Genomic DNA, 26,210 nt, shown 5'->3' with positions numbered 1-26,210 from the left:
TACCTCCTCTTTGAAATCCTGTATATATACAATCAATGGAAAAAACATTAGTGATGCCTACTAATAGCATGTCGGTCCTCCTCTAGTGCACAGACTGTACTCTTCAAGTCATTGACTCCACCAGATGCTGGAGGTAAATCCAGCCGTGCCTGTTGCAGCATTGTCTACAACTGTGCCTTAGACGTTGGTCCGATACATGAATCTGATGTCTTGCTTTATGGCATCCTAGAGAGGTTTAATTGAATTTAAATCTTGGGACTTTGGGAGCCACTGGATGGTCCCAAACTCAGATGAGTGTTACTTGAGCTATGCTTGCTGTGTGGTTGCAGTCCAGTGGAGCAGTGCATTGTCCTGAAACAGACCATCTGCTGCAAAATGCACAAAAACCAAGAACGTGTGTAGGTGATCAGCTAGTACATTCTGGTAGCTCACAGCATATAAGGACTTCTCTAGACACACCAAGGGACCTAATATGTCACATGAGAAGGCTCCCAAAACTTTCACTGAGCCACCACTTCCTTAAACAGAGCAGACCTGGTATGATTGGGCTATGGCCTCATGCTGTTGATGCCCTACCTGCATCCTTCCATCATCTCAGTACAACTGATTACAGGATTCATCAGACCACACAATTCTGGTCCACTCTGCAGAGGTCTAGTTTTGATGGTCACAACACCAGGCGAGACACAATGCCCAATGATGAGCTGTCAACAGCGGTGCACGATTAGAGCATCAGCTCCTGTAGCCCATGGTATGCAAGGTACAGTATACTGTTCACTTACTGACCCTGCTTGATGTTCCAACATTGAAACTGGATGTGATTTGTGCTGACTTTGCCCTGCTGTTGGTCTGTATGAGCCTGGACAATGTACGTCAACCCTGGTCATAGATGGTGTGTATTCAGCCACTGCTTGATCTTTGGACACTGGTACATCCATTGATGGTATACATGCGGTAGACCATGCAGTTGCCCTCAAGAACTGTAGGTTTCTTACCACTTAGAATGACCTATCTGTCTCGCATCGATAATACATCCATGATCAAAGTTGCTAAGATCACTACATTTACCCATGTTCGTTGATTGTGATACACTGTTGGGAAGTCTCGATGCCTACCTATTTACTGTTTGCGTTTGGTTACGTTTCACTCTGCATGGGGGAAATGCCAGGGTCAACTTCCCACCATCCCTATCTCTAGTGTTTTGTCTATTGATTGTATTCTTGTATGCTGAACCAGCATGAAGATGTCACTATCAACATTTGGCATCAAGAAAACATTTATTCAAATAGCAGTAATGTTTGTATTAGAACAGTTGGATGCACAAATACAGAAATGTATTAATTTCTGTTTAATAAGAGTAACTGTGGAGAATGATGTGAATGAAAGCTTGCTTAAAAAAAAAAAATTAATAAAAAAAATTTTAAAAGTATTGTTTAGAGGATTGCAAGGAAATTATATCTGCTAGAAAAAACCATATATATTTTTTAATATACTTTCTAAAGATAAGTTGTGATTTTTATCTCAAGTAGCAGTGCTATGAGGCAAACAAAGAGCTTAAAATAAAAAAAATAATAAAATAAAAAAACAGAGGAGCAGGCATACATTAAAAACAAAAAAATATATTCATTTACTGAGATGAAACATATTTTATAAATAAATTTTTTAATATATCTACTGCTTTGATATGTATTTATATGCTTTACCTTATGTCTTTATTATTTAAGTAATGCTTTATACAATTTCTGGAAAAATTGCATTTTTATATATCAATACTAAAAATTTCATTTATTTAGGGTTCAACCAGGAATTTGCTATCATTTATTTACGAGAGCTAGAGAATCACGTTTGATAGAATTTCCACTTCCAGCAATACTTAGAACAAGACTAGAAAGCCTCTGTCTTCGAATAAAAGTATGGTTTTGTATTTGATATATATCAAAATGATTATTTTCTAATATATTTTTTTCTTTTGTTGAATTACATGACATTGAAATGATTGAAACTCTTAACACTTGTTTCGCGAGAGCCATTAAGATTAAAAATCATCGTTTTGATTGCAAATTTGCAAGAATCATACTAATTAAGAGAAAGTCATCATACAACAGTTTATGGCCTATTTATTCTTCCAAGTGTTATTAAGAAATCGCTTGTAAGACTAAGATTTTAAGACATAAAATTAGTAATTTTGATTTCATGAGAGAAATATACTGTAATTTCAGCAATGACTTTGAGAATGGTTATATTTAGCAGAGTGAATAAAAAAATAATTGGCATCAAAAAATCATATTTAGAAAGACAACCAGGAATCGGATGATTTGGAATTCAGTAATTCCAGGGATTTTAGGATCCTTATTATTTAATATGTTTAGCAGCGATTTAGGTTCATATATAAAGATACAAATCTCTCTCTCTTGTTGCTCCCCTTTCCCCTGTGCTGATGACATGAAATTGAGTAGCATGGCCAATTGTTTAGACATCCTCAGTTTTCTTCTGGATATCTTGAGAGTTTGCTATAGTGGATGTGGAATAAGATCAATTTAGATGGATAGAAATTGAATGAAAACAATTACTGAGACTGAGCATGTGAGTATTTTGGTTGATACCATTTTTAAGTTCAAGACTGTTTTTGTGAATAATGAATATTGCATTCATACTGCCAGCCTGGGTGGCCGAGTGGTTAGCGTATCTGCTCTCTCCAGCCAAAAGGCTGTGGGTTCGAATCCCGCTGTGAGCATGGATGTTTGTGATTGTCTGTAGAAGTGGTAGTGGTTAGCAGTAGATGGTGTTGGTGTAGTTGCGGTCAGTTGGTGGAGACTGAGTTGTAGAGTAGGTGCCCTCTCTTGATGAGTCTTTGGACTCATTGGAGGTAACAAATAATAATAATAATAATAATAATACTGAGCTCTTAGGCTAAGAGTTATCTGGAACCCTGCCTGACCAAGCATGGAATTTTTTCAAGCCACTTCAGGCCTCTGGTAAGCAGGATAGAAGTAATATGAAATTTATCTACCGCACAAAGACATGGCATAGCTGTTTTCACTTGGTCTGGCTCCCACTGATGAGACCTTAATAAAGAGCGAAACCGGTCTGTGGCCCTTCCAATAATGCATAGCATTATACATGTCCATAAGAATATGTGCATTGCATTATGGGATACTAAGGCAATTTATTGATGTGACATCTCTATATACAAGTAGCCTAGCCATGAGGTTCATTCATGCACAAACTTTGTTTGCTTACACTTGGATTAATGGTGAAACCAAGACTATAATTTCTTGGCATCTTTAATTTACATAGCATAGTTCCTGGATTCAAACCCCAGCCTGTTGATTGGAGAAGAGAATCACTATCCACTATGCTGTATATGAGGTAATTATTATTGAAAGGAAACAGAAGACTGTTGGAATCCTATCTAGTATATGAGGAACATTTAAGTGCTTTTAAACTGCATTGGTCAGCTTGATATGGAAGTTGCAGAATTCTCCTTCATGGAAATTGTGGTTTCTCCTTCAAAACAGACATTAGTAGAGAACACAACCAGAAAGTTAATTTTCAAAATATATAAGATTAATAGCTGAATTCTGTTGCTTTTGGGTGAGTGGAGACCTGCTAAGGGAATGAAGATGGCAGGTGAATTGCATTGCCTAGCACTGACCCCAGATTATTATCCAATTAGCATTGTTTACAGTAGGAGTGTCAAACTCAATTGGACCTCAAGCCATTTGCCATAAAAGTGCATCTCAAGTGGGGTGCAAACAAATTTTTGACTAAAAAAAGCTGCACTAATTAGAATTGAAGGGAAGTGAAAGAATGAGTATAAATAAGCTTTTTATTATATTTTTTTATATTAATATTTTTTATTATATTAATATTTACAGTATATAGCATTTAAACCAAATTAAACTGAAATTAAAATATTTCAACAAATCAAATATTTATACAGTCTAAAAAAGTATAAAATCTCATTAATAATCATCACAAAAATTTACAGAGCCTCTTATTAGTTTGAAATTTTTTCTATTTGTGTTGAAATAAAATACTTCTGTTTTTTTGGGGGAAAATGTATATTTTGAGGAATTTTTTAAATGTCAATGATAATATTTTGGGGTACAAAAATATATACTTGCATAATATAATTATAGTAATTTTAAGTAATTTAATTGTAGTATTTTATTTTTTTACTGACATTTGACAACGTTTATTGTTAACCAGCTTGCCAAAATTAGGACTCAAAGATTGAGAGCATTGACCTTCATTAAGACAGAAGGATTGACAATGGTTAATCTTGATCTGTGGGCTGTTTTTTTACCTTTTCATACATGAGAATAATTGTTTGCATAAATAGGTGCTTCCAAAATAACGTAGAATATTTGCTGCAAACCTTTTTATTTCTGGATATTTTTGACCTAAATAAGTGTATATTTTTGGAACACTGACTTCTTGGTATCTCTCTTTTAGAATGGAATCACTTTGGAAATCAGTAAGTTCCATTCGAATACAAATTGGAGCATTTTTTTTTTTTAATTAAAGGAAAAAGGACCTGTAAAAAGTGAAAAAAAGCTTCTTCTTGCTCCTTAAAATCTTTAAATTATCTATCAAACTCTTCTTTAATCTTTTCTAGTTTGGGACAATATTAAGAAAAGGTAAAACATTGATTCTTACTGTTCACACATAGGAAAGTAATTTAGCATATCCTGTTTAAATGATTTTGAAACAAAACCATTTACATCTAAAACTTGCCAGTGCATCATACATGTGTGTTATTAGCTGATATTTCCCTGAAATTTGACATTTAAATCATTCAAATGTACTGTAATATCAACTAAGAATGCTAGATCTTGAACTCTTGTCTGACTGTTAAAAATGCAACATCATGATTTTTCATTTCTAGGAACAATTTTATCTCCTCTAAATGTAAAAAAAAAGCTTTTTATAACCTTATGACAAGATAACTAATGAATCTCTGTGTAATAATTCATGACTTATTTTTCACAGTATTAACAACACCACAAACACTTTTATCAAGAAAGATGTTTTATTAACGCTTATTAAGAGCAAAGCTAATAATAATGGCAAATATCTGTTGGATTTCTGCTCAGGACATGGACTGGTTATTACTAACACCATGTTCCAACATAAAAATGTGCACAAATTCACGTGGAGAGAAGAGGCTAGGAATAAGAAAAGTCTCATTGACTATGTTATTGTTGATAGTGATGTTTTCTCCCTGGTGCAGGACACCAGAGTGTACAGAGGATTTGAAATTGGAAGTGATCACTATTTAGTCTTGAGCAGAATAAAATTGAATTTCATATTGAAAAGAATAACATGTAAGAAAGTTTTAAAGCGAATAAAAGTTGAGCAGCTCTCAGATGTAAACTGTAGACTAAAATACAGAAATATTATTGAAAAGAAAATGAAAGAGTTTGAGAACAGGAATCAAACCTTGGAGATTCAGTGGCAAACTCTGAAGGAAACATTGATTGATTCTGCCAGAGAGGCATGTGGTGAGGTTGTGTGCAAATATAAAAAAAATCAGAACTCCCTGGTGGACACAGGAAGTTAAAGAGGCAGTGAAGGAAAAGAAGAAAGCATATCAAAAGTTCCTGGCAAATAAGTCAGCTTTTACTCTTACAGAATACAGAGACAAATGTAAGAAAGCTAAACAGTGTGTAAAACTAGCTAAACAAAAGTCATGGGAGGACTTTGGCAAGAATATAGAAAATAAATATCAAGAAGGTGGCAAAATATTCTGGAGGTTGTTGAAGAAGCTTAGGAATGGAGGAAAGAGTGCTGTAAAAGGAATTAGAGATGATAAAGGTGAAATGAAAACAGGAGAAAAAGATATCCTTGAAGTATGGAGTAATTACTTTGAAAAACTGCTAAATGAAACAAGCAGTGATGACAGCACAGTGATAAAAAACACTGACCAGGCATGCAGTCAGGAATACATATCTATACTTGAAGTAGAAAAAGCCATCAAAGGCTTGAAATGTGGAAAGGCAGCAGGAGTAGATGATATTCGACCAGAAATGCTGAAGTATGGTGGTATAAGAGTCTTACAGTGGTTGCACTGCATAGTTCAGAAAGCCTGGACAGAGGGACGAATTCCCGATGATTGGAGTAGAGCTCTCATAGTACCCATATATAAAAAGGGAAATAAAACTGAATGTGAGAATTACAGAGGTATTTCCCTACTGAGTGTTCCTGGCAAGATCTATGCAAGTATACTTGAGAAACGGTTGAGAAGAATTGTGGAAGAAAAGCTTGGTGAAGAACAAGCTGGATTCAGGCCAAATAGAGGCTGCCAGGATCAGATCTTCACTTTACGACAAATAGTTGAGAAAGCATGGGAATATAACAAAGATCTGTATTTAAGTTTTGTCGATTTGGAAAAGGCATATGACAAGGTGCCAAGAGAGAATCTATTCAATACGCTGCAGTTATATGGTGTCAATGGGGCATTATATCAAGCAATACTTAGTCTTTATTTGAGTTGTGAGTCAGCAGTTAGAATTGAAGGAAGTACAGGAAGATGGTTTAATGTTAAATCTGGTGTGAGACAAGGATGTACATTATCCCCTCTGTTATTCATTATCTATATGGATCACATTATGAAGGAATGTGGTATTAAACCTGATATCAAAATTGGAGATGTTAATGTCAGCTCTTTGCTTTATGCGGATGATGTTATACTTCTAAATAAATCCGCTACAAGTCTGCAAGATTCTCTGACTAAATTGAATAGCTGTTGTAATAGATATGGTATGAAGGTCAGCAATAAAAAGACAAAGACAATGAAAATAGGCAGAATCATTGAAAATGTCAACTGTGTTGTGAATGGAGAACCTGTGGAACAAGTAAAACATTTCAGCTACTTAGGCACAATTTTTACTGAAGATGGTAAACTAAATATAGAAATAGACAACAGAATCAGCAAAGCTGGTATCGTGGGAAGTCAATTGAATAAATTCATATGGAATAAGAAAGAAATTAGTCGGAACACTAAATTAGCTGTATACAAGACTGTGTTCAAACCAATTTTAACTTATGGATCTGAGAGCTGGGTCAGAAGTAAAACACTTGACCAAAGACTAGACACCGCAGATATGAGAGTCCTGAGAAAGATTAGAGGCGTGAACAGATGGCATCAATGGCAATATCATATTAAAAATGAGGATATTAGGAAAGAACTTGACATTGTCAGCATCCAGGAATGCGTTAGCAGAGCTAATCTCAGATGGTATGGTCACTTAAATAGAATGGGAGAGGAAAGATTAGCAAAACAAGTGTTCTCTAGCAGGTTGGCAGGAAAACGACCCAGAGGAAGACCAAGATATAGGTGGATTGATACGGTACAAAGTGCCTTAGACGATAGAAATATAAGATCTGATAATGTTGGAGTCTTGACAAGTAACAGACTGATTTGGAGGAAAATTGTAGATAGGAAGTTAGTAATGATGTAATTTTTTCATGTAGTACTGTCATATCCTGTACACCCCTTGAGGGTACATGGCAGGAATTTGATGATGATGATGATGATGATGATAATTCATGACTTATTTTTCACAGTATTAACAACACCACAAACACTTTTATCAAGAAAGATGTTTTATTAACGCTTATATTTCCGATATTATTCCATCTTTTCTGAAATTCAAAGAAAAGTTGCAATCGGCAAAGGCACATTGTATTTATCGACGGGCAAGTTTAGCGCTTCTTCGAGAACAAATCGCCTCTACTCGCATAGAGCTTAGTAAGCTAAACAGCTCTATCACAGCTCTACAACAAGAACTAATAAACGTGTTAAATCCTGAAATATGGACGGTCCTACAGCACATCTCCGAAGTTGCAGCAAAAAAAGAATTCACAAAAGTAAAAAGCAAACACCTAAAGAAATTTGAACTTCTACAACAGCGCCAACATACGAAGTCCCGACTGCAACTTCGACGAGACCACGTGGTTGTAAACTTATCGTCTGAAACACTCACTGAAGAAGCCAAGAACGCTCTCAGTTTAGGACATAACTTTGCCGTCATGCCCAAACAAATTCCTAAACTAGAAATTATGATGAAAGTAGAACGGGGTATCCACCATCTTCCGCCAGCAATGGCCAATAACGTGCGACTAGATATAGCAAGTATTATAAACAAGACTAAGCCTCCAAAAAGCAATATGCCACGTAAGCAAATAACTGCCCTAAAAAAGTTATATAATAATAAAAATATTATTATTACAAAAGCCGATATAGGAAATGCAACAGTCATCATGAATAAAGAAGAGTATAACAGAAAAATGCAAGATCTCATATGTGACAGTTCCACATATCAAATTATACATCAAGACCCTACGATGTCGCAAAAGAAAAAAGTCCGAAAATTACTGAAAAAAGTGACATCATGGCCCAAAGAAATCATCAGGAAAATAAAACCAATTCATGTTAAAACACCCCGTATTTATGGATTACCAAAAATCCACAAAACTAATATTCCCCTACGCCCCATAGTTGATAGCATAGATAGGCCCACATATAAACTGGCCCGTCATTTTGCTATGTCGCTTGCCCCTCTTACTGGCAACTCCTCTACTTTTGTAAAAAATTCAATTCATTTCAAAACACTGGTTAAAAATCTAATCCTAAAAGATTCAGACATAATGGTTAGTTTCGATGTCACCTCCTTATTTACCAATGTACCACTTATAGACTCTTGATTTAATCAAGTCTAAATTTCCCCCAGATATTTTTGAATTATTTCAATTTACCATGAATGCAGGTTACTTTACATGGTGGGGGGGGGGGAATTCTACAAACAGATTAATGGTACTGCTATGGGTTCCCCCTCTCTCCCCCGTTAGCAAATTTTTATATGGAACACTTTGAAAACAAAGTACTTACCGCCGCTACATACAAGCCACAAGTGTGGTTGCACTATGTAGGTGATGTGTTTGTCATCTGGCCCCATGGACAAGACACTTTGGATGCTTTTGTCACCTACCTAAACAGCCAACACCCCAAAATTCACTTCACAGTAGAAAAAGAATCAAATAACTGTTTACCATTTCTCGACACATTAGTCACCCGCCTTTCAGATGGATCACTATGTTTTTCTATTTACAGAAAGCCTACACACACACAGGAAGATACCTTCATAAACAAATCACATCATCATCCAGTCCAAAAGTACGGCATTTTAAAAACACTTACACACAGAGCCAGAGCCATTTGTTCGAACGATACAGCTCTGGCCACTGAACTCCAGTACCTGCGCCATACATTCTTAGCCAACGGCTACAATCCCTATAAAATAGATAAAATACTACATAGGCCCATTACTCTGCCCTCCCCTAATACACAAGAATACAACATGACCATTTCTATTCCCTATATCAGAGGTACATCGGAAAAGATAGCCAAAGTATTGTTGAAACATGGCCTTCGCACCACCTTCAAACCTCATGTCAAGCTGGCAACTCTGATCCGCTCGCCTAAGGATAAACTTCACCCTTTAGCACACCCAGGAGTGTATGAAGTTCCATGTGACTGTGACTTGGCCTATTATGGACAAACAGGAAGATCAGTGAACATTCGCCTGGAAGAACATGAAAGATACATTCGCTACTATTACTATGGCAAGTCGGGACTGGCAGACCACGCTTTGGACACTCTTTCACATAGGATTAGATGGAGGAAAACGAATGTGCTATTTAGGAGTCGTTATAGATCTGAAAGATTATTTTTTGAGTCAGCAATGGCTTTGAAGAATTCTCCCAACCTTAACAAATATGGTTGCATTAATTTGCCAAAAATTTGGGAGACGGTTATCCTAAGAAAAACTCCTGGATAACTGCTTTTTTTTTTTTTTTTTTTTCGTTAAAGGGTGCCAAAAATAGGACTTTAGATCTTTTGTCTTTTGCAGTATTGTTGTTTCACTCACTCACTGTCGCGTTTACATGTGTGTTGTGCTCTGATGATGCTGAGTTGAAAATCAGCGAAATATAAGCGTTAATAAAACATCTTTGTTGATAAAAGTGTTTGTGGTGTTGTTAATACCGTGAAAAATAAATCATGAATAACCATCAACACCTAAGCTTATCTGTTTGAACTTTGTGTAATAAGGTAGTCCTTCAAATTCACTCTCAAGTCTTTAAGAAATTGTGCCAACTGACGGTGATTGAAGCCTCTGGATCAGATGAAGTTCACAGTATTTGTCACAGCCTTGAGTACACGGCTCATTTCCAGTACTTTGGAGCACAGCACCTTCTGATGAATAATGCAGTGGAAAAATTGCAGTTTTGGAATGTCTGGATAATTTCCTTTAACTTTGCTGCAAGTCTTGGTACAAAACCTCTATTTTTTGCCTTTCATTGCTGGAGCATTATCAGTTATCACAGCTATGAGCCTGTTCAGAGGAAGTTGGTATTTTTCCAAACATGGCATCAAAAATGTCTTCCACTGTAGTGGTTTTATGGATGGGAATCATTTCCAAAAACTTTTCAGTAATATTCATATTGTCATTGCAAGCCCAAAGAAACAGAGCAACTTGAGCCACATCTTGAATATTGAAACTGTCATCAAGTGCAATTGAAAAACACTGTATGGTTGTGGATATTTCTTGCAACTGGTCACACAGATTATTATCTGCCATTTCGATTATTCTTTTGATCACAGTATTTATGGAACAAAGAATTATCATGAAATACTTGCACATTTTTGGGACAGATGTTTTTGGCTGCTTTTATCATACACTCCTTAACCAAAGTAACCCTCACTAAAAGGTTTGGAATGTTTTGCCAGATTTCATAACTGGCTCTCACTGCTGATTCATTGTCTTTCGTACATTTTGAAAATAGTTGTTGACTTTGAAGTGAATTCTTCACACTTTAAAATTTTTCTTCTCTCAATTTACCCCTCAGAGCGTGAATATTGTTCTTCGTGAATTTATCGTAGTGCCTTTTTACATTATATTCTTTGGTGACACTTATTGTTTTGTTTTGTTACAAATAATGCACATAGTTTTGTCCTTTATTTCAGTGCAGAAGTAATTGAATTCCCATTTTTCTTGGAATTTTCTCCCCTCATCAGCAATTTTTCTTTTTCTTGTTGTCTTAGAAAGTGACATCGTCTGAGTAAATAAATATATTATTAATAACAATTTTTATAAATATGTATTTATATAATTACTTACATTATTAAAACTAAATTTAAACTCATAAAACTATAGATCAGTGCACGATACTTTTGCAAATAAAAAATAATAATAAAAAGGATTACTTCATAGCTAGATTACTTTGGTCGTGTTGTTGGATCATGTTAGGTGCACTGACGTGCTTTAGATATTGCTGATTGACTGTAGTAGGCAATTATAAACTTGCACAGCCTGAATTCACATGGGCGCTTTTGCTGTGTGTCACTTTGGTCACGTGAACAGCTGCAAGCCAATTTTTTCAGCGTGCTATAAATCAAGGAAAGCATAAGTATAGTTTATGATTGATTAGGATTGGATCTAACATTGAAATTGCAATATAAATTTTTATTATTGCAATTATATTATAGCAGGTCATTGCATCCATATTATAATTATAAATCTATGAAAACAAATAAATCTAATGTTTAAATCTATATTTCTGTTTTATTATAAAAAGCAACCATCCTATTTTTGTATCTTTCCTTGAGGCATTGCGAGCCACCAGTTTGACACCCCCTGGTTTACAGGTTTACTTAAGGATCTATTTAACCACAAGGATACACGCTATAGCTTTCAAGGAATGCAGAGAACTGACTGGGATTTTCACCTAATACCCATTCCCAGTGGGATGCTTACTAATTGGAAAGGCACAAGGCAAAGATGTCCCAATTAGTAAGCATCTCAAGACAATTGATGAATGAGGTTGTGCTGGAAATTTGGACCTAAGTTGACCAAATTGTATTCTGTACTCGGTTAAATCAAAGAAGAAAAAAAAAGTGATAGTGCAATTCATAGAATAGAATATCATACCAGCTGAATTATTGCCAGGATAATCAAGACCCTTTCAGGTTTTGTCCAAGTATGCAATGAAAAGTCAGCAAAAGTAGAACGAACTCAACATTCACAGCAGAATTGAAAATATGCGCCATTGATACAAGGAGTATCAATGAAAAAAAAGTGGAACTAGCTAAATAATTAAAAGAACTTCATTAGCATAATTGGTGTTATTATGAAATAGAATAAAGCTGGTGAGTTTCTTCTAAATAATAGCTGTAAATTGTTATTGAAACACTGGTGATCAGGGAAGGGAAGATTAACTGTACAATTTAACACAGACACAAAGATGAATTTCTTGAATGGCAAGCAATTCAAGTAGAATGATGTGGAGAAATTTTAAAATGGGGAATTGGAAAATGAGACTTATTTGAATCAGAGGTCCTTCCGAAGGATCTGTTAAGGAAAAAATAAAAGGATTTTCATATTATTAGAGAAAGCAGCAGCTGAAATAAAGAAAGAAAGAAAATATGGGATATAAATAGCAGAGTAGGAAATGAATGCTAGATATCTAGAATTGTTTTGAAAACATTTGGAGAAAAGAACAAAGCTAATAATAATAATAATTATTATTATTATTATTATATAGGCACCTCCATGGAGTCCCAAGACTCGTTGCAGAGATCAAATCTATCTACACAATTTATCATACCTCTCCTTGAACTCATTAACAGAAAAAGCACTCTCAGCTGACTGTGGCAACCCATTCCACTCATTCACCACTCTCACCTTTATTCAACTTCCAGGAATGAACCCTTGTTCTGGTCCCTCTAGCCAAGTGCAGAAACATTTCCTCTGCATCTATCCTATAAAATCCTTTATGCAACTTAAATCTCTCTATCATATTCCCTCTTTTTCTCCTATCAACCAGCTTCTACAATCCACACACTTCAGCGAAGCAGTAAAGAAGATTCAGAGGTGAATGACCGAGATGGTGAGTGGTCTGCGGAATGTGAACTATGAGGATAGATCACATTCCACAGGCCACTCACCATTTTGGTCATTCGTCTCTGAATCCTATAATAAATTTAGTTTAATCCTTTATCCAAGTGTGAGCAAACAAAGTTTGCACCTGAAAGTATCTTCAGGACTGAGGTAAGGTGGCACAACACCGGGCAACTTGTTGCAAAGGTGGAGCAAGCTAACATCACTCCTATCTCAGTATCTCCCATAATGCAAAACACATCTCCTTGCGGATATGTCTAATGTTATGCATTAAGGGAAGGGCCACTACCCAGACTAGTTTCGACCTTTATTGAGATCTCTTCAGTGGGAGCCAGGCCCAAGTGGAGATACCAGGCAGAAGCATTAGCAAGGTCATCTCAAGGTCATCTCTACCTACATTAGCTTGCTCTACCTTTGCAACGAGTTACCCAGTGTTGTACCACCTTACCCCAGTCCTGAAGATACTTTCAGGTGCAAACTTTGTTTGCTCACACTTGGATAAAGGATTAAACTAAATTTATTGTAGTCTAACCAAGTGAAAAATAAACTTTCAACATCTTTCTCTAAATCCAGAGTAATTTATTAAAAAGGTGGCACACCATTTGGCAACTCCTATAGGTAGAGATGACCTCGTTAATGCTTCTGCCTGGTATCTTCACTTGGGCCTGGCTCCCACCGAAGAGACCTCAATAAAGGTAGAAACTAGTCTGGGTAGTGGCCCTTCCCTTAATGCATAACATTAGACATATCCGCAAGGAGATGTCTTTTGCATTATGGGAGATACTGAGATAGGAGTGATGTTAGCTTGCTCCACCTTTGCAACGAGTTGCCCGGTGTTGTACCACCTTATTCCAGTCCTGAAGATACTTTCAGAGCCAAACTTTGTTTGCTCTCACACTTGGATAAAGGATTAAACTAAATTTATTATAGTCTAACCAAGTGAAAAATAAACTTTCAACATCTTTCTCTAAATCCAGAGTAAACCTGGTATCTCCACTTGGGCCTGGCTCCCACTGAAGAGACCTCAATAAAGGTCGAAACTAGTCTGGATAGTGGGTATGGGATGGTACTGAGATAGGAGTGATGTTAGCTTGCTCCACCTTTGCAACAAGTGCCCGGTGTTGTACCACCCTACCCCAGTCCTGAAGATACTTTCAGGTGCACACTTTGTTTGCTCACACTTGGATAAAGGATTAAACTAAATTTATTATAGTCTAACCAAGTGAAAAATAAACTTTCAACATCTTCCTCTAAATCCAGAGTAATTTATTAAAAAGGTGGCACACTGTTTGGCAATTCCTATAGGTAGAGATGACCTTGCTAATGCTTCTGCCTGGTATCTTCACTTGGGCCTGGCTCCCACTGAAGAGATCCCAATAAAGGTCGAAACTAGTCTGGGTAGTGGCTCTTCCCTTAATGCATAACATTAGACATATCTGCAAGGAGATGTCATTTGCATTATGGGAGATACTGAGATAGGAGTGATGTTAGCTTGCTCCACCTTTGCAAAGAGTTGCCTGGTGTTGTACCACCTTACCCCAGTCCTGAAGATATTTTTAGGTGCAAACTTTGTTTGCTCACACTTGGATAAAGGATTAAACTAAATTTATTATAGTCTAACCAAGTGAAAAATAAACTTTCAACAGCCTCTAAATCCTATTAACTGCTTCCACATCCCCAAGAAACCCAGGGGACCAGACTTTAGCACAGTAATCCAGATGTGGACATATCGAGGCCTTATAAAGAGGAATTGCAACTTCCTTATCTCTACTTTTAATATGTTCTTCACTAGTAAAGTAATCTTATATGCTACCTTAGCAATATGCCCTCTAAACTTTAACTCTCTCTGTCTACCACCACCCCTAAATCTCTAGGTTCATCTATTTCCTGGAGTACAGTGCCACCAATGTGATACATGGCTTATAATCTATTTATCCGAAAGTGCATAACTTTACATTTCTCAACATTAAACTGACACTCATTAACTTTTGCTCATACTGACAGCCTATTTAAATCATCCTGCAAGCTCCACATCATCTTGATTGACTATTACTCTACCTAATTTTGCCTCATCAGCAAACAACTGAATATTTCCTTTCAGATTATTTCCTATATCATTTAAGTACAAATTAAACAGCAACGGTCCCAGCACTGGACTTGTGGCACACCACTAGTTGCCTGTGTTCACCCTGATTCTGCCCCTCCATATATACCACTTTTTGATATCTGTCTAACAGCCATCCTCTTATCCACTTAACCAGTATCATATCCATCTCCATTTGTTCTAATTTGCATAACAGTGTTCCATGTGGTATTCTGTCAAATTCCTTTGCAAAATCTAGCAAAATCATGTAAATATTTCCTTTATCCAACTCAGCTGTTACTCTATTATAAAAAGTTAGTAAATTGCTAAGGCATGACCGACCCTTCACAAAGCCATGTTGACTCTCGTACATTATCATATTTTTATCTACCCATTCTTGAGTTCTCTTTTTTTACCAATATTTCTAATATTTTACCACCACACCTGAGATACTGATTGGTCTATAATTTGCTGCTGTTGTCTTAGAATCTCCCTTATGCAAAGGAATAATTTTGCCCTCTTTTCACTTCCTTGGAACTCTACCAGAGCTGAGACTTAAAGAGCCTAGTCAAAGCCATTCCCAGTTCTCTTGCACATTCTCACAAAACCCTAGCTGATATCCCATTTAATACCACATCAACATTGAGATTCTCAATATCCTAAGAACCTCCAACTTATCCACCTCTGTTCACACGTTAGTGTCTGCTACATAGGTTAAAGCAGACCTCACTAAGATGACATACCCTTGCAAAGTGGTCACTGAGTAACTCAACTATTTTATCTGCTTCTGTCTCCTTGTGGCCATCGTTACTCATTAAATTTAATCTTCCATAGTAATTATTCCTCTTACTTGCCACCTAAGGATAGAACTCTTTTGTGATTTCCTGTGGCCTTTTTGGCTAGGTTCTTCTCATAATCTGATTTTGCCTTCCTTCCTTCCCATGCTCGTCATCTTTTTTACCTGAGCCTTGTGCTATTCACGAGCTTGCAGTCCCCTTTCTCTTTATAAATCCTCTACACATTTTCTTCTTCTGCAGCTCGTGCTCGTGCCTAGGTATACAGTTTAAATTGATGGAATATTCCTCATGTTTTACAATTTCCCAAGTCACTTTCACCAATTGGAAGCAATGCTATCAACTTGGATATGGATAGCTCTTCTGATCCTCTGACCAGGTCCAGTACTCCTCCCCCAGTCCCCTCCATCACATGCTGCCTTAAGTAATTATCTCTCAGCAGGTGTATAAATCCTATTTTCTTTCTGCCATGTGATCTTTTTTCTTTCCAGTCTATATCTCCATAGTTGAAGTCCCCCCATAATAATCACTCAACCTGTACTCATTGTACTAATTTGGTGTTGCATGTCTTCCAGATCATCTGTGGAAGTCCCTGGCCTATAGCAACAACCAACTGTATAGTTTGTCTTACTGGTCTGAATCTCACACCAAATTGCTTCAAATGAACAACCACCCTCCTGCCTGTCTCCTATTCTTTTTTGGTTGCAATTCATCTGCTGTTATCAACAGTACTCCTCCCCATCCTATCTTCCCTGAAAATAATAAACCCTTCTCATTCATTCCCTGTAACAACATCATCTGCTGTTATCCAAGGCTTACTAATACCTGTAACTTTTGGTGAGGTTGCACTAATCATTGCCAAAAACTCTTCCCCTCTTGTTCCTGAAATTACAAAGATTTCCTGCTGGATTTCTTTTCCAAACATTACTGTTCATTAGTAATACTAAGTTTCGGAAAAAATATACAAATTCACAAGAAGAGAAGATAAAAGAAATAAGAAGCCTTATTTACTATTATTAAATCCAAAACTTAAGTTCAAGTTATTAAGTCCAAAACTTACAATATTTACTATTATTGTTCATAATAATATCTTCATGTGGATTCAGGATACAAGAATGTATGGTAATTTGAAATAATAGGTGAATACCATTTAATTTTGAGAAGATAAAGTAATATCTTACAACTAAAGAAAAATATATACAAAAGTTTTTAAAATAAGAAAATCAGTCTGAAGTATTTATCCAAGATTAAATGAAAGAGTTTGTAAATAAGAACTAAACCTTGGAGACTCAGCAGCAAACTGAAGAAAACTTAGATTGATTTAGCCAGAAAGAGATGTGGTGAAGTTCTTTACAAGGATAGAGAAATCAGAACATAGATAATTCAAGAAATTAAGTGACAGTCATTGAAAAGGAAGAAAACATAAGAAGTAAGTCAGTGATGGTCTGAAATAATATAGAAAAATATAAGAAAGCTGTTTTAGGGACAGTTTTTAGTTAAGATTGCAAATTAAATCTGGAGTTAGACTACACAATATGGTATGGAATGGTAAAAAGTCAGCTAAATATTTATATGGAATAAGAGAGAAATTAGTCAAAACACTAAACTAGCAGTTTACAGTAGTGTGCATACCAGTTTTAAGATATGGATCTGAGAGTTAGGTTAGAAATAAAGCACTTAAACAAAGATTAGAGATCACAGATATTAGAGTTCTTAGAAAAATTAGTGGCCTGAACAGATAATTCAATATGGCATCAATGGCAATTCATATTAAAAATGAAGATATTAGGAAGGAATTTGACGTTGTAAGCATTCAAGAATCTGTGAGCAGTTCAGATTTAAGGTGCTCTTGTCACTTAAACAGAAATGGGAAAGTTTAGCAAAACAGGTGTTTGATGCCAAGTTGGCTGAAAAAGACCCAGAAGAAGACCAAGATCTAGGTGGATTGACTTGATCAGAAATACCCTAGAAGACTGAAATGTTAGATCATGCATGCTGACAAGTAATATTTATGGGGAATGCACTCAGGAGTTATATCGATCCTTGTGTTAGAGAAAACAGCAGAAACCTGAAATATGGAGTAAATGATATTAGATCTGAAATGTCTTCTATAAACCTTTTATACAATTTCTGATATGAATGGTTTTTAATGCTACACTGCATAATTCAGAAAGTCTAGTCATAAGGTTGAATTCCAGATGATTGGAGTTGAGTTGTAATCATACCCACTTGGACAAAAAAAATCAAAGAAACCTAAATGTGTGAATTACACAATTCACACATTTAGGTTTCTTTGATTTTTTTTGTCCAAGTGGGTATGTTAATTTCCCTACTGAGTGTTTCAGGTAAGATGTATGTAAGCATACTTGAGAAGAGGCTAAAGGATATTGTGGAATTGTAACTTGTGGAAGAACATGCTAGTTTCATGTCAAATAGACATTGTCAAGATCAGATTTTTACTTTAAGACAAATAATCGAAAAATCCTTGAAATATAACAAGGATCTGTATTTAACGGTTGTAGATCTGGAAAAGATACATTTTGAATTCCATGTAAATTCAAAATCCTTTCAAATTACATTGGCTAAATGATGGTATACTCTGAATTAAATGAAAAGAAGTCTTCACGATCCATTAGTAAAAAAAAAAAAATGGCATGAATCAGCAATAAAGAGAGAAACTGGGAGATTTAGAGAACATGAAAAACATCAGCTGTATTCTCAATACAGAATCTATAGGACAAATTAATGTTTCAACTGTTTAGGTGCAGTTTTTAGTGAAGATATCAAATTAAATATTGGAATAGATAAAAAAATAAGCAAAACTGGCCTGATGGGTTGTCAATTGAATAAATTTATATAGAATAAGAGAGAAATTACCTAAAACACTGGACTGTCACTATATGTGATTTTAACTTATATCTTATAGTTGGGTTAGAAATAAAAAAGTTGTTCAATGACTGGAGACAGACTGGAGATATGACAGTTCCGAAAAACTTTTCTGTGCTTAGCTGTCATTAGTGGTAGAATTATATTAAAAATGAAGATATAGAAAGGAACTTAACATAATTAGCATTCAAAAATGTGAGAGCAGAGACAATATAAGGTAATATGATCACTTAGGCAGTGTGTGAGAATTGGATTAAAGCAGTTAAAGCTGTGATGTATGATAGAAGTTTGAAATGTTGGACAGTACTGAATAAAGACTGCTGACAAATAATAGATTGATATCAAAAACATTATTGATAGAAAGTTTGGTAAAAAAAAATGTAAACCTGATTATGCAGTGCAGTCATAGTATCCTGCACATCCCATTGATATATACAATACACTGATTTATATGATAACTGGATGAACAGGATACTTTGAGGACACACATTGAGGGTTTGAGAGTGTTGGATCTGGTAATAAGCATCAGAAGATTTATCTATAACTGCAGTAGCAACTTGACCTCTGATCAGGGAAATTGACCATATAGTCCTGTCCTGGGAGATTGCTCAACATGTGGAAATTTCAGTCAAGAAAGAATTTATGCAGAACTGCAAAGATTGCAATTATGACAAACTTAGGAGGTAACTTGGAGCAGTGAAACAACAGAAACAACATGGAACGAATGTCACTAGGCAAGGGAAGTGGTCAAAAATTGTTTCAGTGAGGTAATATCAGAGTGCCTAGCATGTAAACCCTAGCATCAACTGTTGGAATACATCATAAACATAGCCAACCGAACATGTAAACATGAATGTGTAAGCACACATAGTATGCTCAACAATGCAAGACATAATTCGAAATATTTTTAAAATCATCAGGTTCTGTTATAGTTATATAATGTTACCTTGTTAATCTTTTACTGTTTCTTTGTTCACTCCTCAAGCAGTCCTATGTAAGGATTCTTGAGGATGAAATTAGGATCATTGTTAATATTTATTAACATAATTAATATCTTATTATGGTTTATTGCCTTATGAACTCTTATTTATATATATATATATAATTAAGCTACAACGAAATTAAGCTACAACATAACTTCTTTGTTAACTATTTAGAAGAGGAGCAAAATTTAAATAAAAAAAAAAAAAGTGTGTATTTTTTTAAAATAGTATTGATGATGATGACGACGTATTAAGTGAGTGAAACTACATCATTTTCTGCTAATTAAGTTCTTAAAATTTTGTTATTTTTAGGTTTTGTTTATTGTTTATTGATCAAGTTTTCTTGGGTTTGGTGCTTTTTGGAGTTCTTCCATCTTGTTTTTCTGTTGTTCTATACTAAGCTGCTATATAGGCTGCAAAATGATTTTTCCAGACTCTTGGAATTGTTAATCCATCTTTTTTGTTGAGATGGAGATGATGAATCAGCATCTCACATGTACTCATCTTGAATTTTCTTTCATGCCAAATTTTGGTATGAAATACTGGCCTGATTGGCTGAGTGGTTAGCATATCTGCTCTCCAGGCTGCAGGTTCGAATTCCACTGTGGACATGGATGTGTGTGTGTTTATTTGTGAGAAACTAGTGGTAGTGGTGAGCAATAGATGGTGTAGATGATGCAGTTCTCTGTAGTGGAGACAGACTTTGTAGAGTAGGTGCCTCATCATGACACCTCTTGGGAGTCCAAGGACCCATTGAGGGTCCTTGGACTCCCTAGAGGTGTCACATAATAATAAAAAGTAAGCACTGGATGCTTTTCCAATCAATTCTGTGGCCCATTTGAAGTGCATGATGACAAATCAGAAAAGCCTGTTTTTCCATAATAAAGGAACTTAATGAATCATTTATGTTCTTCTTTTCTTATTGGAATTGTATGGCCTGTCTTCCCATCTAGGGTAAATTACAAGTACATTGGATTTTATATAACCCTGGGTGAGGAAGGATCTTTAGAGGAGCTGAGTAGGCAGGCCATATGGTAAAAGCCCTGTTGAGAGACCAAATGTGGATCACTTTGGCTGAAGTGAATTTTAGCTTGATGCAGTTAGATATAACATTGTTGTCTCTATATCATTTTAACTTCATATATTATTAAATTCATATATGATATATATTAATGTATCATATGATATTATATGATACATCTTGCCCACCGTCGATTTTGGGTGATGCAGTCTTTTGCTAATGTCACGAACAGCTAGCCCATTGGTATTGCATTCTATGATTATATCTTTCATAATATGCAATATATTTAGCAAGATATTATATTGCTAAATAAGGCGTTTGCCTTATTTAGCAATATAGACCAAGTATATCAGCAGGAAGTCTACACATAAGTCTATATGATATCTCCCCAGGGGCTCCTGTCTTGGGAGTACATGGTTAGTGGCCACGGGGTCCCGAGCTGAGCCTGACATTGCTTCCACTTGTGTCAGGTTCCTTCTATATTCTTTCCTATATGGCCTCACTTGGCCGACTCTTGCTTATTTCGACCCCGAGGGTATTGAAGTGCTCAAGGCCCAAGGGTGTCTATCCTTTTCCCAACTTCTACTCTAGCTGGTAGAGGGCAGCTGCTCTACTAGTACTTGCTGGAGCACTGAGGTGAAAAAGGCAATGGGAAACCACTCCACTAATATCCCTAGAAAATTTTAGTAGCAACGAATAGAACTTATAAGGGGACAGCTACCAGCCTGGCAAACCAAGGTGGTGTCTCTTGGCACAGAGAGGAAAAGAAGGTGCATGTTGGAATGGATAGGGAAATATCGGAAATAAGGATGCTTCAAGGGCTGATGTTCCTCCCACTGAAACCTCTAAAAGTGACTTAAAACAAACTGAAAATGAAAGATCGTCAGATAATCAAATTTGCAACATGGAATGTGAGAACAATGAACAGATGTGGAAAATTAGAAAATCTCAAACAAGAAATGGACAAAGGAAAAATTTATATCATAGGGCTCTGTGAAGTCAGATGTGAAGGAATAGGTGATTTTTATAGTGACGAAGTAAGAGTAATTTAGTCAGGTGGAGATAAAAAGGAAAAAGAAGTTGCACTTGTTTTTAATAAAAGAACAGCAAAGAGCATCATTAGCATAAACTGTCTGAATGATAGGATTATGGTGGTAAAATTGAAGGCTGAACCGGTGGACATAATAATAATGCAGGTATATATGCCAACAAATGATTGGATGGAGTTGTAGAAGAAGAAGAGGATGGGAGTGTAGTAGGAAGATCCGGACTAGGTAATAGAAATGAGAGAGGGGAAAGGGTAGTGGAATTCTGTAAAGAAAATAAGCTAATAATTACAAATACTTGGTTTAAAAAATCTAAGACTATATACATGGAAAAAGCCAGGAGATATGGAAAGGTATTAAATTGGTTACATTATAGTAAAGCAAAGATACAAGAATAGTGTAAAAATGCATGCACATATCCTGGAGCTGATATTTACTCTGACCACAACCTACTATTCATAGAAATAAATGTGAAACTAAAGAAAATAAAAGAAGCCATGAAAAGGAAAAAATGAAACTTAGAGAAATTAAAAAATACCAAGGAATGTGGAAATACATTGGAGAAAGAATTAGAGGAAACAAGTTTTGTCAAAACTTAAGATCCAGAAAAGAAATGGGAACAAGTTAAAGAGAAAATAAAGAAGATTGCAGAAGAAGAAATTGGATATAGAGCTAAAAGAATAAAAAAAAAACCTTGGATAACTAATGAGATGATTTCTCTAATGTAAGAAAGAAGAAAATGGAAAAAATAAAGATACCCCAGAAGGGAAAATACAATATAGAACCCTGAATGACAAATTGAGAAGGGAAACAGAAAGAAGTAGAGAAGATTGGCTTAAAAAACAATGTGAAGAAATGGAAAATTATGAGAGAGTGTGAAGGTATGATCTTTTATATGAAAAAGCAAGAAGCATGAATCACAAGAGAAATGGAATTCAAGCTAGAGGCATAGAAAATAAGAATGGAGAAATCCTAATGAGATGGAAAGAATACATTGAAGATCTATACGACAAGGAAAATAGACCAAATGAGTTGCCATTAGAAGATATAAAGAAGGTAAATGAAGATGATCTAGGCCCAGAGATTTTGAAGACAGAAGTAGAAATGGCTATTAAAGAACTAAAATGTGGAAAGGCAGAAGGAATAAATGAAATACCTAGAAGGAATAAATGAAAAAGATTTTATGACCTTAATATTTATACCTATACCAAAGAAAAGTAATGCAGTGAGCTGGAAGGATTTTAGAACAATAAGCCTCATTTCCCATACATCAAAAATACTTATGAGAATCTTAACATGAAGAATTGCATCTAAAGTGGAAGAATTTCTTGGAGAAGATCAGTTTGGTTTCAGGAAGGGAAGGGGAACACAAGATGCGATCAGACTGTTAAGAATAGTAAGTGAAAGAAGTGTGGAAGTGAATAAAGAAGTTAATATCTGTTATATAGATTTTGAAAAAGCTTTGACTTTGTAAAATGGAATAAGATGGTGGAAGTAATGGAAAAGATTGGTATAGATTGGAAAGACAGAAAGCTAATTATTTCACTATATATAGGACAAATTGCCATGGTGAGAGACATATATGGTACAACAGAACCAGGTATCATTGGACGAGGAGTAAGACAAGGCTGTTCTCTGTTATCAATTTTGTTTAACATGTGTTCTGAAGCAATGTTTAATGTCTATAATATACCTATACCAAACTGGAGAATTCTGAAGAAGGAATAAAGATTGGAGGTAGACAGATATTTGCAATAAGATACGCAGATGACAAGGCATTATTATTAAATACTGAAACAGGACTACAACATCTGTTGAACAGATTACTGGAATCCTGTATCAATTATGGAATGAAAATTAACATCAGAAAAACAAAGGTAATGAAAATAGCAAGGAAAGGGGTAAATATGGATATCAGAATAAATGGGAAAAAATTGAATCAAGTAAAGACATTTAAATATCTAGGAAGTGTTATTAGCAGTGATGGAAGATGTGACATAAAAGCAAGAATAGCAATGGGAAGAGATGCCTTTAATAGAAAATGGAATTTAATCAGAAGTAAAATGGATAGAAACCTAAAGAAAAGACTAATTAAATGTTATGTGTGGAGTGTTGCCCTCTATGCTGCTGAAACTTGGACATTGAAGAAAGAAGAAATTAAGATTTTGGAAAGCTTTGAGATGTGGATTTGGAGAAGGATGGAAAAAATCAAATGGACAGATAAAATAACCAATGAAGAGGTCTTAAAAAGTGTAGAAGAAGAAAGAAGTCTGTTAAAGAGGATAAAAAGAAGCAAGGGAGACTGGATTGCACATATTCTGAGAGGGAATGGAATCATCAGAGATGCCATCAAAGGAAAAATAGATGGAAAAAGACCCAGAGGAAGAGTAAGGAAAACAATGCTAGATGACGTGCTGAATGGAGATAGGTACACAACCTTGAAAGAGAAGGCTCAGAACAGAAGAGAGTGGAAGGAAAGTTTCTGCTACTAAAAGAAGAACCTGCTCAATTGCAGAATACTCAAGAAGAAGAATATATGATATATTAATATATATCATAAATATAAAGAGCTAATAAGCTCTTTATATTTATGATATATAAATATCATATATATCATAACGCTAGTGTCGCCGATACTTTATAGTTTTCTATATCGGCATGAAACTCTCTGATTCCAATCTTTGAGTTTCTTATTCGGTTTTAAAACAATGTGGGATTTAATATCCCCTTAATTTAAATAATGTTTATATCGCTGAAATGAAGCTTATTAGCTCTTTATATTTAAGTAACTTAATGGTTGCACCTGTTTGGAAACTCGTACAGCAGAGTTTATAAGTTCTTTTCGCTTATACACTTTGGTATCAATTTGGTCTAGCTACTCACTGATGAAGCCTCAAAAAAGGCTGAAACCAGTCTGGGTGGTGACCTCCCACCATAATGTAATAACAGCATACATTTCCTAGGAAATGTGTTTTTACATTATGGAAAATACCTAAGAATAACGATCAGAACTTCACCACCTTTGCTACGAGTTGTCCGGTATTGTACTACGTACTAGGGTCACTTGCATTGGCTAACGCTAGTGTCGCCGATACTTTATAGTTTTCTATATATCGGCATGAAACTCTCTGATTCCAATCTTTGAGTTTCTTATTCGGTTTTAAAACAATGTGGGATTTAATATCCCCTTAATTTAAATAATTAATATATATATCATATATTATATTATATTCATCTAATATCCAAATAAGTACAACACTACAAAAATGCACTATTATGATATTCAAACCATCCATACAATTAAAAAGCCTACTCAGCTCCTCTAAAGATCCCCCTTTCTCTTTGCCCACCCAGAGGTATACAAAATCCAGTGCATCTGTAATTTACCTTAGACTGAGGAAATAGGACAAACAATTCCAATAAGAAAAGAGGAACATAAATGATGCATTAAATGTCTTCATTGTGGAATATGAAATAAACAGGTTTTTCTGATACCTGATTTAATATAGATACATAAGTTAACATACTTAGAAAAACTAAAGACAGAAACTTAACTTATGTGAAATAAATTTGTTAACGGTAAAATTTTCATCTTTATCATAGCCATCCTCAGTTCATTAATAATGGAGCACAATATAAAATTACAATAAAAGAATCATTTCCCAAAAGCACTATTATGGCATTAATAGGACAACAGATGGTTTAGTAAAATTCCCAATTATTAAAAAAAATTACATTACAATAATATAATAATCAGGAATGTGCATAAAAATGATAGGGCCATTATTAGATTGTATTTTTTTTTTTTTTTTTTTTTTAATAATTGGGAATTTTACTGATCATTTGCTGTCCTATTAATGCTATAATAGTGCTTTTTGAAAATGCAAAAGAAATGGATGGCAGAACTCAAAAATACCTCTGAACAGAAGAAAACCTTGTCAGTGAACAATACAAAGAACCTAAAAAAACAGGACTATACAGAATCTTAACTAGTAGCAGTTGATGTAGTTTCATTCAATTCATCATCATCAACAGCTTTCTTCAGTCTACTGGTGGATGAATGCCTCTCTGTGCTTCTTAACCAGTCTTGTGCATCTCTCCACCATAAATGTCCATAACACCTTGATGTTATCTCATCATCCCATCTTACCACTGGTCTGCTGGTTTCTGATAACCAGTTCTGGGTGTCCATTCTGTTGTCAGACATTCTCATCACATGTCCTGCTGGGCAGGACATGTGATGAGAATGTCTTTTAAATGTTGATGAGAATGAGCTTTTAAATATCTCTTTATAATGGTTAAAAATTTCACTCACTTCATATTGTTTTTTATTTTCTTGCCTATAATTTAAAAAAAAAATTAAATATAGCTTTCTGTCTTTCCCTCACCAACAGTAATGGTAAGGTAAATCGTTAACAGAACAGTTATGTTG

General features: G+C 35.3%; 1 protein-coding gene across 4 annotated transcripts in view; it reads left to right on the top strand.

Annotated features, from left to right (window-relative positions):
• The window catches only part of LOC150107666 (ATP-dependent DNA/RNA helicase DHX36-like), a 589,788-nt gene that overhangs the window by 359,561 nt on the left and 204,017 nt on the right, over positions 1-26,210 (top strand). For all 4 annotated transcript variants that reach the window (XM_090391452.1, XM_090391454.1, XM_090391451.1 and 1 more), the window contains one exon: positions 1,794-1,911. In XM_090391452.1, coding sequence (XP_090247578.1) covers positions 1,794-1,911 — 118 coding nt within the window. The remainder of the gene's footprint in view (positions 1-1,793; positions 1,912-26,210) is intronic.

This window comes from Typopeltis vanoorti, chromosome 4 (assembly GCF_054136105.1).
Source record: "Typopeltis vanoorti isolate ZY-2024b chromosome 4, IOZ_Tvanoo_1.0, whole genome shotgun sequence".
Taxonomy (NCBI): Eukaryota; Metazoa; Arthropoda; class Arachnida; order Uropygi; family Thelyphonidae; genus Typopeltis; species Typopeltis vanoorti.
This window is presented reverse-complemented; position numbering and strand designations above follow the sequence as displayed.